At 33.2% G+C, this 17575-nt stretch overlaps 1 protein-coding gene across 2 annotated transcripts in view; it reads left to right on the top strand.

Moving 5' to 3' along the window:
* Positions 1 to 17575, top strand: part of RPS6KA6 (ribosomal protein S6 kinase A6) — a 159729-nt gene that overhangs the window by 98981 nt on the left and 43173 nt on the right. For both annotated transcript variants that reach the window (XM_024129500.1, XM_024129499.1), the window contains exons 9-18: positions 4739 to 4881; positions 7407 to 7477; positions 7712 to 7800; positions 8599 to 8657; positions 10355 to 10457; positions 11090 to 11220; positions 11668 to 11790; positions 12310 to 12399; positions 13583 to 13741; positions 16132 to 16293. In XM_024129500.1, coding sequence (XP_023985268.1) covers positions 4739 to 4881; positions 7407 to 7477; positions 7712 to 7800; positions 8599 to 8657; positions 10355 to 10457; positions 11090 to 11220; positions 11668 to 11790; positions 12310 to 12399; positions 13583 to 13741; positions 16132 to 16293 — 1130 coding nt within the window. The remainder of the gene's footprint in view (positions 1 to 4738; positions 4882 to 7406; positions 7478 to 7711; positions 7801 to 8598; positions 8658 to 10354; positions 10458 to 11089; positions 11221 to 11667; positions 11791 to 12309; positions 12400 to 13582; positions 13742 to 16131; positions 16294 to 17575) is intronic.

Raw genomic sequence — 17575 nt, 5'->3', positions numbered from 1 at the left:
ATATAAAACAGTTCCCTCACCCCCCAGAATTTCCCCATTATAAGTCAATTCTCCCTTTACCCCTCGACAACCACCAATCTGCTTTCTGGTCCTATGGTTTTGCCTTTTCCACAAAATAATATAAATAGGAAGACAGTGTATATTCTTTTGAATCTGGCTTTATTTATATAGTATAGTGCATTTGAGATTCATCTATATTGTTGTGTGTATCAGTAATTTCTTTTTTTATTGCTGAGTAGTATTCCATTTTATGATGGTACTATGGTTTGTTTATCCAATCCCCAATTAAAGGGCATTTGGGTTGTTTCCTGGTTTTGACAGTGACAAATAAAGCCACTAGAAATATTTTTGTACAGGTTTTATGTGAACATAAATTTTTATTTCACATCAGTAAATACCAAAGTGGTGGGATTGGTTGATCATATGGGAAGTGTGTGTTTAACTTAGCAAGAAACCTCCAAACTGATTTCCAAAGTGCTTGTACCATTTTGCATACCCATCAGTGATGTATGAGAGTTCCAGTTGCTCTGCATCCGTGCCATTACTTGGTATTGTCGGTATTTTTTATTTTAGCCCTAGTAAAAGGCATAGAGTCGTATCTCATTATGATTTTATTTTGCATTTCCCTAACAAATGATAACATTGAGCATCTTTTCATGTATTACTTTGGAGAAGTGTCTATTCAGGTTTTTTTGTCCATTAAAAAAATTGGATTGTTTGTTTTCTTATTACTGAATTTGAGTTTTTAAAAATATACTCTGAATACAAGTCCTTTATCTGATATGTGATTTTCAAACATTTTCTCCCAGTCTGTAGCTTCTTTTTAATTTTCTGAGCAGTATATTTTGAAGAGCACTTTTTGACTTTGATAAAATCCAGTTGTCAACTTTTTTCTTTTATGGATTATACTTTTTTAAAAAAATATATTTTATTTATTTATTTTTGGCTGCATTGGGTCTTTGTTGTTGCACGCGGGCTTTCTCTAGTTGTGGCAAGTGGGGGCTACTCTTCATTGTGGTGCGTGGGCTTCCATTGCAGTGGCTTCTCTTGTTGCAGAGCACAGGCTCTAGGCACACGGGCTTCAGTAGTTGTGGCTCAGGGGCTCTAGAGTGCAGGCTCTCTAGTTGTGGCACACAGACTTAGTTGCTCCGTGGCATGTGGGATCTTACTGGACCAGGGCTCGAACTCATGTCCCCTGCATTGGCAGGCAGATTCTTAACCACTGCACCACCAGGGAAGCCCTGGATTATACTTTTGATGTTGTATCTAAGAAATCCTTGCCTAATTTTTTACAGAACTAGAACAAAAAATTTCACAATTTGTATGGAAACACAAAAGACCCCGAATAGCCCTGGGACAAGCACGCAGCTCTCTGCTCACCTCCACGCTTTATCCGTCTTGTTCCACATCTTCAACGCCTTCCCTCTCTCTCTGTTCTCTCCAGCTGCTCCAATACTAACCATCCGCTAAGAACAAGCTCAATTCCCACCTCCTCCGTAAAGCCCTCCAGGACTACCCTCTGTTGATTCTTTTCCCTCTGAGATCCTAGAGCACGCTATACCAACCAGTTTTCAGGGGGAAATTCTTTGCCTCTCCTCCTGTGTGTTCATCTTTTCTCTCCAACTCGACTATAGCGTTCTTGAACGGAAATCAGTATTACCGAGTGACTGAATATACTTTTCACGAGTAAGAAAATCAACTTAGGATTTTTTAACTTTACAGTAATGCGAAAGCAATACGCATTCAGTAGAAACTACTTCGACTTTTGAATTTTGAGCTTTCCTCGGGCCCACCGTATGGGGAAAGACACTTCCTCCTGATGCTGGGTGGCAAAGCCCCAGCTCCCCACCAGCCACGCGACCACACCAGGAGACAGCGGATAGATGCAACCACCACGGACCCAGACAAGCACTCTGCTTGTCAGTACAGTAGTCAATAAATTACACGAGATGGTCAGCACTTTATTAAAAAATAGTCCTTGCATTAGATGATTTTGCCCAACTATAGGCTAACCTAGGTGTTCTGAGTGCACTGAATGTAGGTGAAGCTAAGCAGTGATGTTTGACACGTCAGGTGTATTAAATGCATTTTCAATTTATGATATTTTCAACTTACCATGGGTTTACTGGGACGTAACCCCATGGTAAGTTGAGGAAGATCTGTACAACAGAAGCAGCAGCCAAGGAACCAGTAGGAGAAATAATGGTTTTTATTTAAAGACAGTCACGGCATGGAAGCAACCTAAGTGTCCATCAACAGATGAATGGATAAAGAAGATGTGGCACATATATACAATGGAATATTACTCAGCCATAAAAAGAAATGAAACTGAGTTATTTGTAATGAGGTGGATAGACCTGGAGTCTGTCATACAGAGTGAAGTAAGTCAGAAGGAGAAAAACAAATACCGTATGCTAACACATATATATGGAATCTAAGAAAAAAAAAATGTCATGAAGAGATTAGTGGTAGGATGGGAATAAAACACAGACCTACTAGAGCATGGACTTGAGGACATGGGGAGGGGGAAGGGTAAGCTGTGATGAAGTGAGAGAGTGGCAGGGACATATATGCACTACCAAATGTAAATTAGATAGCTAGTGGGAAGCTGCCGCATGGCACAGGGAGATCACCTCTGTGCTTTGTGACCATGAGAGGGGTGGGATAGGGAGGGTGGGAGGGATGGAGAGACACGAGGGAAGAGATATGGGAACATATGTATATGTATAACTGATTCACTTTGTTGTAAAGGAGAAACTAACACACTATTGTAAAACAGTTATACTCCAATAAAGATGTTAAAAAAAATAAAAAATAATAAAAAAAAAAAAAAGAAATCCTTGCCTAACCCAAGCTCACAAAGATTTTCTTCTATATTTCTTTCGGAAGTTTTACAGTTTTAGGTTTTACACTTAATTCTAGGATTCATTTTGAATTAATGTTTATGAAGTATGGTATGAGGACAGATTTTTGTATATCAATATTCTATTATTCTGGCACCATTTGTTGAAAAGACTGACCTTTTCTCCATGGAATTGCTTTTACATCTTTGTCAGAAATCAGTTGGCAATATATAGCCAGTTCTGTTATAATGCAACACATATGATCTTAAAAATCACTGTACTATGTATAATTGCATAGTAAAAAATATGACTTATGGAGAAAATGGAGTTAGGGGTTTAACACTAAAATATATAACCAGTGACACATTAAAGAAAGATAGGAAGCTGTTAAAAATGATGGCATTGTTTTATATGTTCTAACTGATTAAGAATAGATAAATAATGCAATAAATATGATACCTTACCTTGAAAAAATCCTGAAATTTGCTTGTATAATCGGCATCAGAAAGGTTGCAGTTTGTAAGTTATTGTGAGGTAGTGGGAGGTAAATTATCTGGAATTGGGAGTTCTAATACTACAGGTGAACAGAAGTGGCTTGTAACACACATGATGTGCTGAAATAGCTGGTAGGTATTTGAGGTGTGGGCATGTATGTATTTCTGCTTGGCTCAGTTCAACTAGGTGCACTTTTCTAGGGTTTCACCTATTATTTCTTGCGGGCAAAATTGCACATAAACCAAGCTGAAATTTGAAATTCATGTTATATTCGCCAAGCAAACTCTAGTGTTAAATGTCAGTTTTGTCAGAAATAGTACAGCAAAGGACGTTTGTGGAGTGGTATAAATCTCTGAAAGGTAACAGTAAGGTATCAATCACATTGGAACAAATTTGCAGTTTTAAAACAAGCATAGCAGAGCTGACTGTATATATCAGTCTATTCTTGGATGCTGTTTTGTTGCACTCATATATGTATGTGTGTGTGTAGCCTTTCTCCAGTACAACACTGTCTTGATTACTATAGCTTTATAGTAAGTATTGAAGTCAGATAGTGTGAGTCCTCGAATTTTCCTTTTTTATTCAAAATTGTTTTGGCTATTCTATTTCCTTTGTCTTTTTATATAAATTTTAAATTCAACTTGTTGATTTTTACAGAAGAAATCTTGCTGGGCTTTTTATTAATGTTTCATTGACTCTGTAGATCAGTTTTGGGAGAACTGACATCTTTAACAACATTGACTCTTCCAAATCATGACCAGTATCTCCCTCCATTTACTTAGATCTACTCTGATTCCTTTCATTGATGTTTATAGTTTTCAGCATGCAGGTCTTGTATATACATACTTTGTATATTTATACCTGTGGATTTCATGAGGGTTTTTTGGTGGTGTTATAAATAGTACTTTTAAAATTTCACCTTTCAATTTTTTATTGCTAGTATATAGAAATAAGATTGATTTTTATATATCAGTACCTTTAGCTCTTTGAAGACCATAAACAAAATGGAAATTCTCCAAAGCCAAAGCAAAATTTGCTTTTCTAATATTTTTAAAAGTGCAAATTACTATCTTTTTTTGTCTTAGTCTGTTCTAAAAATTAGATCACTGTGACAGTGTTGATTTAATTTTTGTCCTTTCAAAATTGTTGAATCATATTCCTGTATAGACATGAAAATATGTATTTTGAGGATGAGGTTTAACTGAGCAATTTTAAATGCTCCAAAAGAGTATTATAAAATACAGGTTGCTTTCTATTACTGGTCTCTTAATGGTAAGGAGCTTTCTTAATGGTAATTGTAGGCCATCATGAGTAGGTTTAATTCATAGTTTAGTTTCTTTTGGTATTTTCTATTTTCTGAAGATCTTCAGATATGTTTTTGTGTAATATTGTTATTATAGATTTTGGACTCAGCAAGGAATCAGTGGATCAGGAGAAGAAGGCCTACTCATTTTGTGGTACAGTGGAGTATATGGCCCCTGAAGTAGTAAATAGAAGAGGTCATTCCCAGAGTGCTGATTGGTGGTCATATGGTGTACTTATGGTAAGTAGTGGTTTTTTTTAAATTATGCCAATATACAATTGTATTGTTTAGAATTTTAATCTGAGTGTTGGGGTGTGTTAGGTGAGAATAGGGTTCTCAAGTTCGTGACTGTTAAAAAACTTGATTGGCTAGCTGTTATACAATAAAAATTAGGGTTTTGGTGTTCTGATTTCTTTTAGTTGCTAGATTAAAAGGTAAATGGCAGCATTCTTTTATAAATTATTCAAATTTAAAACTTAGATAAAGGCCTACCAGATTTTAGATTTCAGAGTACTGTGTTTAGTAGTTACATGGTATTTTAACTAGGTATCACAGAATTTAGCACCTATGGTATATTATCTTATTGTCACATTTTTTCAAGCATGTCCCTAGAAAGATTGTAAACCTCTTAAGGAGAGCAATCCTGTCTTCTACTACTTATATAATCTCCCACAGTATCTAGTATAATGAGCATATGGACTGACTGATTTGGTATAAGATTAAGCATAGAATTTATAGTATTAAGTAGGGTGATAAATGAATAGCTATTGAATCAGATACAATTTGCTTTAGAAGCCTGATAATCCATTTTTGTAAGGGCAGTGGGGTGGGAACCGACTAGAAGTACAATATTTGGCATTTTCCATGACCTAAGAAAGCATGCTATCTGGTTGGGGAAACAAATGGAATAGCGAAATAATCTGCCTGGAAATACCTTAGGAGTTCAGGCAAGAATTCATATAAATTAATGTAAGAAAAGCAGAGGAGATATAACTTAAATTAAGCCCTGAAGGATGGGTAAAATTCACATAGCTGTGTGTCAAGAAGAATAGTATTGTGATAGTATTAGGAAAGACCTGGAGAACCAGTTTGACTAGAGTAGTAGTGGAGAATGAGGGTGAAGGTGGAGGAAATGAGGCTATAAGCCTATAAGGATTTGCACACAATTCTCTGGGTGGTAGAAAACTTTTGTAGATTCTTGAACACGATGGTAATTAGAGAAAAAATGTATTTTAGGAAAATTAGTCTTGGTAGCATTATATAAATGGATTGCACATGGAGGAAACTAAAAGTAGGGAGACCAAGAATTTCTCCTTAGAAGACAGTTGTAAGATTATAGAATTAAAAAAAGGAAATCTTAAAGACATTTCAAGGGAAGAAGTGGCTGACCTTAGTAACAGATTAACTGCCACAGATGAAGCAGAGGGAAAGGGTCAAAGATATAGATACCTCTAAAACTTCAGGGGATTGAAAGAAAGGTAGTTCAATAGAAAAGAGATAGCTGGGAAGGACAGCTGATTTTGAAAGTGGGGAAAGAATTTATTTTTAACACGTTGCATAGGTTACTGTGGGTTAGTGTTTAACCCCTTGATAGTAATGAGTTAGGAGAGGGCAGTGGAGAGAGCATCAGAATCATCTGAAGACCTTAAACAACAACAACAACAACAACAACAAAACTACTCTGCCAGCCAGCATATAGTTTATTTGAGGGGAAGGTGTGATTCCAATGTACTATCCTTCTCTTTTTCTTTTTGTTATTGCCTTTCCACCTCTTAATCCTCCAGTCCCCAGGAGAGAACCATTACTTTAGGTTTGGGGGCAGGGGACTGGAGCTTGAGAGAGATGGTCCCCATACACCATACTTCCCTTCGTCTTCATTCCCTTTCTATGACTCCTACCCCTATCTCTTCAGGCTCCAGTTGAGAACCATTACTTTAGATTTGGAAGGGAAAACTGGGGATTGAGAGAGATTGAAACTGGAATCGATTTGAGAGTCATCAGTCATCAGGAGAGAGTTGAATGCATAAGCTAACTAAGGTTGTAAGTTCAAATAAATGAACAGAGGACTGAGGCCAAAGCCATTATTGAATCTAAGCTTAAGATTTAAATATTAGGGATATAAAAACATTTCTCTCTAGTGAGCTATAATGGTCTTCATTTTCAGATCTACTTTTTCTTTTAAATATGATTATTTAATGTTCTAGTTATCCGCATTTCAATTAACTCTCTTGGAAAATGTTTTCATTATGCTGTGTACAACTGTCTCAAATTAAAATACATATATCAGTGTGTGGTGTGTGTATCTGTGTGTATAGCTTCTTGTTTGGTTCCTTTTTTTTTTTGAAAGAGAGCAAAGGGAATGAGAATGATTATCTTTCTTGAGCATGTATGAATTTGAAATGGCTCAGTACTTATTTTTGCTTTTCTTTCATTGTTAAATGTTTGTTTTAAAACCTTATCTTTGGTTTGAAAGAAAATGCCTTGTTTCTATTTCCATATTGCTTTGGTTTGGGGAATTTAGGATTGAAAAAATGGTTGGTTACATTTGCTACAAATCACCTCTCATTTGGCCTACATATTGTGGGGTACCAGAGGTGTATTTCCTTAAGCGACCTAGTTTTCTGGTCCTGTTTTGACCTACTATCATGTAGATCCTGCATGATTTGATGATCATGTATTACAAGTCTCATTTTTTTTCCTGAAGAATTTAATTGTAAATTCTAAGTTGTACTAAGTTGACTCGTGGTATTTTTTGTTTGTTTTAGTTTGAAATGCTTACTGGTACTCTGCCATTTCAAGGTAAAGACAGAAATGAGACCATGAATATGATATTAAAGTAAGTGTAAACATTTTTTTCTTTTGGGAAAAATTCCTTGCTTTCAGTTTTGAGAAACTTGTTATGGTTTTCATTTGACACAAAAGAACATTTTTCACACTATCTCATTCCCTTCCACCATATAGGGGACATTATTTGCCATTGTTAAAGCATTCTTTAAAATTCTTTTTGGGATTTATCAATTTAGAAGTATGGCTAGATTTAAATGAAATTTTCTTAAATCCTCTTTTCCAGAGCAAAACTTGGAATGCCTCAGTTTCTTAGTGCTGAAGCACAAAGTCTTCTAAGGATGTTATTCAAAAGGAATCCAGCAAATAGATTGGGTATTGTTTATTTTCTTAGCTTTGATAACAATATACTGCATGCTTTGGGAGGATAATTATAACTTTATGTTTTCTGGTCTAAGTTCATTTACTGCTGCTATGTGTTTATACATAGAATTCTATATTTTATGTTTGCAAAGATCCCAGTAAACTCTGTTATATCCATCATTAAAAAATGGAGTGGTCTAGTTATTCAGAACTTATGTTTAATATCTATCATTATATCATATGAATATGTCTTTTGACATAATTCACAGAATTCTCCCTTCTATAGGTAATCCTTTTAGATATTTGGAGATAATTATTTTGTCCCTTCCAATATTCATCAAGATAAATGTTATGTTTCCATAACTGCTCATTATTTGGCTACTTTCTAGTAGCCTTTCCCTGGATCCAAATGTGATCCTATTATCCTGTTTATGTCCATGTGTTAAAATTTTGATGTCACTTGATTCATTGCATTTTTAATTTGGCCTATAGATATGAGATCATAAATTGAATTGTGAAGAAAATGAAAATTGCTTAAATTTTAATGCTGTTAGACATGATTTTTATTTGATTCAGAAGGCATTTCAGTATTTCATGATACCCTATGTGCTTCAGCATGAACATCAGCTATTTTTTTATTATATTAAATTCAGAGGACCAATTAATAAAACATCAGATAAGAAATCATAAACTTTTCACTTCAGGGAATCTATGAAATGTGTATACTCCTATTTACAGATAATAGCCTGGAAGCCAGGTAGGCAGATTAAAACAATCAGACTGGTAAAAACATTCTTTCCATTTTTATAGGTTCAGAAGGAGTTGACGAAATCAAAAGACACCTTTTTTTTGCAAATATTGACTGGAATGTAAGTTCAGTAGAAAGTTCGTTACTGAGTACCTTTAATAAAAGCAAAAACTCAAGAGTAAATGGTAATATATGGACTTTGCTGATAAACTTAATCCATTTGTTTTATATTTAGTATGAGATTTTATTTACAGGTGTAGCATTTCATGCAATTACCTTGAACCAGTAGATGTGTGGATGATATGTAGTAAATTTTTGTTGCTCCTTTGTCTTACCTGTTAAATATGGTTAGTATTCTCCCCTATTCTAGGTTGGGGAATGTCGGGGGAAGAAGAGAAAGGAGAAGGGGGATGAATCATAGAACAGATTCTTATAGAAAAATGAATTCTAAAGAATCTAAGATGTTATTTAATTTCAAATGGTTCTTTTTCATGTATTAGAACAAATTAAATGTGTTAAGAAGTGAAAATCTTTGTATATAGGTATTTTACTAAATTTTGAGAGAACATGAAAACAGAAACATTGTGAAATTCTGCAAAGTCATGTATTAAATTTTTTTAAGTTGCCACTCCCAGACTAATGAGCTTTTCTTAGAAAAGCTCACTTTTTGTTGTTTACAACACAGCTTTATGTATTTTATGTACTGTTAATCATCATAGGTAAGTGTTTTTGATTATTTAATTCTGGCACTGGTATTGAAAATTTTCCCAAAATAAAAAGTGTCTCTTTTGGTTTCTAAGGCAGAGGTAGAGAGCCACTATTCACTGACCAAATTATTAATTCTTCTGGCTTGTAGAACAGGTTTCAGAAGTTAATATTTTGATTTATTTTTTAATAGTTGTAAAACTGCAACACATTAATAGTATTAATAACCTGAAAGGCCACGCAGTGAACTTACTGCATGGGAGTCTGCCCTTTGTCATATCTGTGTGCATCCCTCTTTTGGTGTCCTTGCTTTCCTTTGTCATTTTTTTCTAATGCTTCTCTGCTCTTCCTTTTTCTTTAACTAGAAAAACTAGAAATTATTTTTCCATTATTTTTATATGTAAACAGTTTGTTTATTCCTCTTAAATAATAAAAGAGTGGAATGTGTACATATTTAAATAAATTAAAATTACTTTAAAGTAATCCTCTATTAATTTTCCCTCACTATGAGACTGTGAGCTTTTAAAAAAGTAGATTTCCAAAAAACAGTTATGTTGTAAGATATTTTATATGTCTTTCAGAAACATAAATTTTAGGAAGTTAGATTGTTAGACAAGTTTAAATTTTTGAATTCTATAAAAAGAGCTCTAAACAGTGCATCTAATGCATATTTTTATGTGAAAACAAAATAAGTATAATGCATATTTCTTGGAGATAGACTAATTATTAATTTTTATATCCTAGAATGTTATTAGTTATTTCTGCATGGTAACATTGTGATATGTTCTGTATGGTTATTTTATCAGTGAGAAGTCAAGTCAGTTTTTGAAATCCAAAACTGAACAGAATTATTCCTCGTGAATGCAACCTGTGGCATTGCTGCTGTGTTTCTTGGTCTCATTTGATTCTGTACATTATCTCTCAAGTTTAGATGATACACAGAATTTGGTTAACAGGTTACAATTTAGAATTTGGTTAACAGGTATCTGAAGCCTGTTGAAATTTCACTTATGAAATTGTGAGTCTTCTGTTAAGGACTGTGAATATCATGTTCTGCTTTAATAATTTTTCAAGTATTAATACGTTTCTGTGTTATTCTGTTATTTCTTCTAGAAATTATATAAAAGAGAAGTTCAGCCTCCTTTCAAACCGGCTTCTGGAAAACCAGATGATACTTTTTGTTTTGATCCTGAATTTACTGCAAAAACACCTAAAGGTAATGCATGTTTATGTGTAACATCAGGGCTTTTATTCAGTTAGATGGTTAAAAAAGTAAACTCGCTTCTTAGGTAAAAACTAAAAGAATTGTAAGTTTGCAGAAGGTGGTTTGCCCTGTGTGGAAGTGTGGATCCTATATACAGCATTGCTTGGACACCTTTCAAGTAGAGGCTTTACGTGGGAAATATTTACTAGGGAAGCAGAGACTAGAGCAAAGGGTGAACATTTTCTTTTTTTCTTACTTTAAACGTTTTTTTGACATGCTAATGCATTAGAGGATGGGGGTAAGAGGTAAAATATGAGATATATCACTCTGACTCTTATAGTTTAGAATTTAATGAGGTTTACTTTTATTGGCATCTGTTTCATACATTCATTCAACAAATATTGAATACATACTATGTACTAAGCAGTGATGGTGCAGAAGTTAATAGAACAGACAAAAATTATAATCTACATGGAGCCTGCATAATAGTATGGGGAAACAGAAAATATAAAATAAATCAAATACCTAATATAGTATGTCTGATGATAACATTTAATGGTTTCCTTTATATTCAAAGAAATGATGACATTTCATATCATAAAATTCTGTGTAGTTTTAATTAAATATAATTATTTGGACATTAGATTCTCCTGGTTTGCCAGCTAGTGCTAATGCTCATCAACTCTTCAAAGGATTCAGCTTTGTTGCAACTTCTATTGCAGAAGAATATAAAATCACTCCGATCACAAGTGCAAATGTATTACCAATTGTTCAGGTAAATTCCACTTAGATTATTCAGATTAGGGATAATTATTTCTTTCAGTTATTGCTAATGGATTTACAGTGATTTTTAAGTGATTTTTAACTGCTTCATTTATCTCTGTATAATGAATTAAAAATGTCTCCATATGTTTTGGAAAAAAGCAGATAGTAGTAACCTTTAATTATATTTATGTATTTATGTGATCTCTTTTGGCAAGAAAATGTAATGGGTGATGTATTAGCTAGTTGATTTAATTATTGTATTGGCTTTGGGGATCTAGAAAGTCTACAATTTAGGATCAGTTCAGAATCTGTGTAAACCATTTATAAATACTGATAAAACTTCTCTATAATTATTCTTGATTTTTAAAAGATTTAAGAAGAACGTGTACTTAGGAGAGAAGATAAAAAATATGAAACATATCATTCTCTTTTGTATTTTACTTTTTAACAAAAACAGATAAATGGAAATGCTGCACAATTTGGTGAAGTATATGAATTGAAAGAGGATATTGGTGTTGGCTCCTATTCTGTTTGCAAACGATGCATACATACTGCTACCAACATGGAATTTGCAGTGAAGGTATTGTCTCTGAGGCTAACTTTTTTTTGTTCGTTTTATATATGTAAGTTAAATTGCAGGTTAACTGACAGTTTTTCAGTGGAGCAAGTGGAGAAAGCAAAGATAAAATGATGAGGAAAACCTCTTAAGACTTAATACTTTCATTTTGAATTTCTTTCCAAGACTTTATTTTGTTCAATAAAAAAAAGACTTTACTTTGGAGGAACAGTGTGTTTCATGAATGTCTTGCTTTTGAATAATTTTATTTTAATGTAGTATGTTAAGATTGAGCAATTGTGACAATTACTGTCACATTTGGATCAAATTATCAGTATAGTTTTAGATGGAATATAATGTTGAAGAAAGTACTCTGTTTTTTATTGTTTCAGTTATAGGAAAATTTTAAATATTAATGTGAAACAAACATTACTCTTGAGTTTTATTATTTGCTTGAAAATATAACCAAATTGCAATTATATCATTCTTTTTTAGACAAAGGAAATATTTTTCCTCTGAGATTTTTCTTTTCTTATTTCTTAGATCATTGACAAAAGTAAAAGAGACCCCTCAGAAGAAATTGAAATTTTGATGCGCTATGGACAACACCCTAACATTATCACTTTAAAGGATGTAGGTATTTAAAATCTATGTATCAGCTAAGCTAATGAAGTTATGACTTGGCACTTTATTTTCTTATTGAAACTTTTCATGTCCATGGTATGTTTACTTTCATGCCACAAAATCTTAAGACTCTTAAATTTGCCACTTCAGTTCTTCTTTTTCCCCCTATGATTTTATACTACTACCCTTCTTAAAAAACATCAGAAAGGAACTATGATGGTTGGTAAATGAGAGTGTCCTGATTACTTGAATGTATTCTAGCTGTTAACTAGTTAATATTATCACCAGCAACATTTATTATTCTCTAGTACTACAAGTATAGAAGATACAGGAGACTGGGAATCTGCCAAATTCTAGGGGATTTTACTTTCTTGATTGTACAGCAGTTGGCTGTAGCACTGTGGATTGTTGCTTGGGTGAAATAGTATTAGTCTACTTTTTTTAAAGTGAACATATAACTCATATTAATAGATGTTACTGAATGCTGACTTTTCACGTAAAGAAAATAATGCTCTTTCCTCTGTAGAAAAGGCAGACAAATAAACCATCACCTTGATCAGTTTGTTTCAGATAATATGATATGCATTTTGATTTATAATCCTTAAATAGTATTTTATATATATGTAAATGTACATATGTGTGTGGATAGATAGATATATGTCTACACATATGTGTTTGTATGTGTAGATGTAGATATCACATGCTCTGAATAAAAGGGTGTACATATTTTTAATATATTCTCCTTGATATAGTATTTGAATTCAACAAATATTTAAGACACCATGTCAGATAATAGACTATGGGGAAGATATTAAAAAACAAATAATATATTTACTGCCAGAAGGAAAGCTTACTATCATTAAGGAAGGAAAGTGCCTATAATACAGTAAAAAAATGAGACAGATGCCATTTAAGAGGCACAGAGTTCTACTTTTCTATTTATATTCTTTGATGAAGTATAACAGAAAACTTCAAAAGTTAGTACAATTATATGTTTAACATGGTCTCACAGAATGGTGTAAGAGTCCATTTAGCCAGTTTAACCTTCAGTAGAGCCTGCACTATATTAATACTAAAGGAATAATATATTTTTAACACTAGAGGTTCATTAGAAAAGCAAAGTAAATATAATTTAAAACATTTCAGAATTGTAATTATAAATAATATCATTTAAAAATATGTTCTTTCTTAGGTTTATGATGATGGTAGATATGTTTACCTTGTTACGGATTTGATGAAAGGAGGAGAGCTACTTGACCGTATTCTCAAACAAAAATGTTTTTCAGAACGGGAAGCTAGTGATGTACTGTTTATAATAACTAACACAGTTGACTATCTTCATTGTCAAGGAGTAAGTTGTAATTATATTCTTCTTTTTATTCTGGGGCTTATATCTTCACAAAATAATTTATAGGATATGACACCTAAAATGAATTACTTTTTCTATCACATATTTTTATACAGAATAGCCTAATAAAATTCATAATGTAGTGAAGGTTATAGGATTAGGAAATTGGATAATACCTTATTAATTTTCTTCACTCTACCTGTTAGCCCTAATTTAATAGCATATTAATTTTAAAAGTGGTTTGAATTATATAAATATATCTAACCTTGACTTTTAAATTATTAAACCTAATCAAACTTAAAAGTGATCCATAAAAGAGTTATCCAAGGACATGTTGTGAATATTATTCAAATTATACTATGCCTAACATATAAAGTTCTGGAAAGACTGCATATCTTGATTGTTGCCAGCCCCTCCCCCAATACAGTAAGAAATTTGGATTCTAAACATTTGAAGTATTACTATATTGAAATTTCTAGTGGAGGGGCAGGCCTGTTATTTTGCTTCCTATCTCTTCATAAAGAAAGCAAATGAACTGAGTTATCAAAACAAGGTCACTTTTATTATATATATAGCTAAACAAGAAAACAAAGTCACAAATAATTTAAAAATGTAAATTTGAATAGTTGTAGTAGTAGATATGTACCCACTTACATATAAACAATAAAACAATGAACGACTCAGAAATGACATAATGAAAATTCTACAGGGGCCAGAACTCATTTCTGAGTGTGGTTTTATAGAGTACATTTTCAGCATTTTGAAATGTAAATTGTACAATGCTAAAGGAGTAGTTCTATAATAAGTTAATTCCTTGATTGTCTTTATCAACACACTCTAAAATAAAGGATGACCAGAATTTTTGAGAAGAAAATGATAAACATCTTTTCTTTTGTTTATTATTTTAGAAATTAAACAATACATCAATTAAGTAAATTAATGACAAACATGTGTTGAGCACTTCTACATGCCAGACATTGTAAAAGGTATTGCAGATTCAACCATGGGTTTAAGTCTTGACCCTTGTCTTGAAAGACCTTTTAATGTAGTAAACTGCTGATTAAAAATAGGTCTAGATTAAATGAAGTGGATAGTGTATCAGAAAGAAAATCATCACATAGAGAATTTCAGAATATTTTCCATTTCTAGCATTTCATTTGGTTCTTACTGTTTCTGTTTTTCTGCCGAGTTTTCATGCATTGAAAGCGTTTTGTTTTACTTCACTGAAGATAGTTATAATAGCTACTTTATTTTTTTAATTTCTCTTATATTTATTTAGTCTTGTGAATTTTGAGCAAAGGCATTTTGATGAGCTATAATTGACATATAACATTGTGTACGTTTAAGGTATACATGTTGATTTGAGACATTTATATACTACAGTATGATTACCACCATAGCATTACCTAGCACATCTATCATATCACAATAATAGCCACTTTAAAATGCTTGCTGTTAGTTCCAACATGGTTTATATTGGAGTTGGAATTGATTTTCTTTTTTCTTGAAACTGTGTTCCATTTTTTGGGGGGGAGGGGTTCTTTGGATATCAGATAATTTTGGATTGTGTACTGCACATTTGTGTATTAACTTATGGAGATTTATTATATTCTGTTATTTTTCTCCAGTTATTATTTTTTGTTTTGTTTTGTTTTCAGTGGGTAATTTTCTTAGCAGGGTTTGTGCTGAAAACTCTGCTTTTTGAGCAGCAGCTGTGGTCTCTATCTATATCTTTTGTCTTTATGAACTACTTTGAGCCTCCTCTATACATTTTTGATTCAAGGGTCAGTTTTGGCTCTTTCCCTTACTGTGTTCCTCCACTCAGCATTCACATTTTCCCAGCATTTCTTTTCTGGTCCTCCAGGCCAGAAAGACAGTGGCCTTTTCTTCATGTCTTTACTACCACTGTGTGCCCTAGGGGCTGTACTAAGCTCTAGGCTAAAAGCCACTGATATGGGAACCTACTCATGTAGCTCCCTCCTTCAACCAAGTATGTACTCCCCACCAGAGTCTTGTCTCCTTTTGCCCATTCCCCAGTACCTTCAAGGTAGTTGATTTTTCTACTCAGGTTTTATAGTTGTTTACCATGGGGAGGGGGTGTTGAGTAGGGTCTTAGTCCATTATAGCTGCAAGTGGAACTGATAATTGAGTTTTGAGATTGGAAGTGGTTAACAAAACTGGTGGCTTGAAGAAAACTGGCACATCTGTCAGACAGAGATAATTTTGTCTGTGTACTTCAGGTTGTCAGGGCCATGATGGTTGGAGAAAGTATCATTTTCAAAATTTTATGATTGAGACATTTCCTTTTCCTGGAAATATATTAACTTACAATATTTTATTCCACAGATATTTAGCTGGCTATAGAAATGTAAAGCTTTTTTTTAATGTTCAAGGTTGTTCATCGTGATCTTAAACCCAGTAATATTTTATACATGGATGAATCAGCCAATGCAGACTCCATTAGGATCTGTGATTTTGGGTTTGCAAAACAACTTCGAGGCGAAAATGGACTTCTCTTAACTCCATGCTACACTGCAAACTTTGTAGCACCTGAGGTATTCTTTAAAACTTCAGTATTTGCCTTTCATTCTTTTCCTTTAGTTAAATGTATTTGATATCATGTATCTGTTATGGTAGGTAGGTAAAAGCTGAGTTATCTTGTCCTTTCCCAGCTATAAAGCTCTTTAAATCATTGAATTCTGATAACTCCCAATATAAATATTCAGACTAATAATTAGCATCTGAAACCAACCTGAATGTAATAATCAGATTATTCTATTCTGTTGGGTTACATAGTGGTTTCAGAATCATACCCTTTTAGAGCAGGGCAGAGAGTGAAGATAACCTCGCCTTAAACATATTAAATATTCTAAATGAGGAAACTGAGGCTCAAAGTACTTAATATCAGCATTCACTGAGTAACAAAGCCAGGATAGATTTTCAGATATTTTAGTTTGTGCTGAACATGAGGTGATTTATATTGTTTAGCATTATACATAACATGGGCAATGCCATCCCCGATTATCTTTAAGATCTTCTAATTCATGGAGAAAACAGCTTCACAGGGTTTTTTATAAGCAGTAGGGTTTTTCTTGGCAAGTAACATTCGTAAGTAGATCTTAGAGAGAAGAGACAGGAAAGGTGATGATGAGGAAGTCAAGGGGTGCACATTTCACATTTGACAAGCTCCAGCAGTCTGTCAGTTCTGATAATGGGGCTGGGAGCTTTGACAGTAGCAACTCCCACAGCAGTGAAAGTATGGGTGATGAAAAATGAATCAGGGATGGCATTGGTCATATAGATTCTTTATAAGTTTTCTTTGTAAAAGTCAAGAACTGTTCTTATATGTTATGAATAATGCTAAGTCATATGAATTATCGGATGTTTAACACAAATCAAAATACACAGATATCCTCAGGTTAGAAAACTAGAATTTTCCAAGTCAGAAGAAGAATAAAATAATTTGAGGATGAATTCCTATCTCATGTGCATGTTTTGTGGGGGTTTTTTTGCATTAAATACTAGTCCTTTATGGATAATATTGCACATCAGATATAATACAAGATACAGCATATTTCTTGTATTGAAATATCAACAAATCTGTATTTTAATGTAGCTATTAGAAAAATAATATTTCTAGTGATGAAAATAGAAACATAGAAAATAGGAAAATAACTTTCTAATAGTGAAAAGTTCCCATGTTAAAATTTATTAAATCTTCCCTTAAGATGTTAATGTTGAGGAAGAAGTATAACACCTGCTTTACAGGTTTCTTTTAGTTTTTTTTGGATTTTTTTGCGGTATGCGGGCCTCTCACTGTTGTGGCCTCTCCTGTTG

Source organism: Physeter macrocephalus, chromosome 21 (genome assembly GCF_002837175.3).
Source record: "Physeter macrocephalus isolate SW-GA chromosome 21, ASM283717v5, whole genome shotgun sequence".
In the NCBI taxonomy this organism is placed as follows: domain Eukaryota; kingdom Metazoa; phylum Chordata; class Mammalia; order Artiodactyla; family Physeteridae; genus Physeter; species Physeter macrocephalus.
The sequence above is the reverse complement of the archived record's forward strand: the minus strand, read 5'-3'. Positions and strand labels throughout refer to the sequence as shown.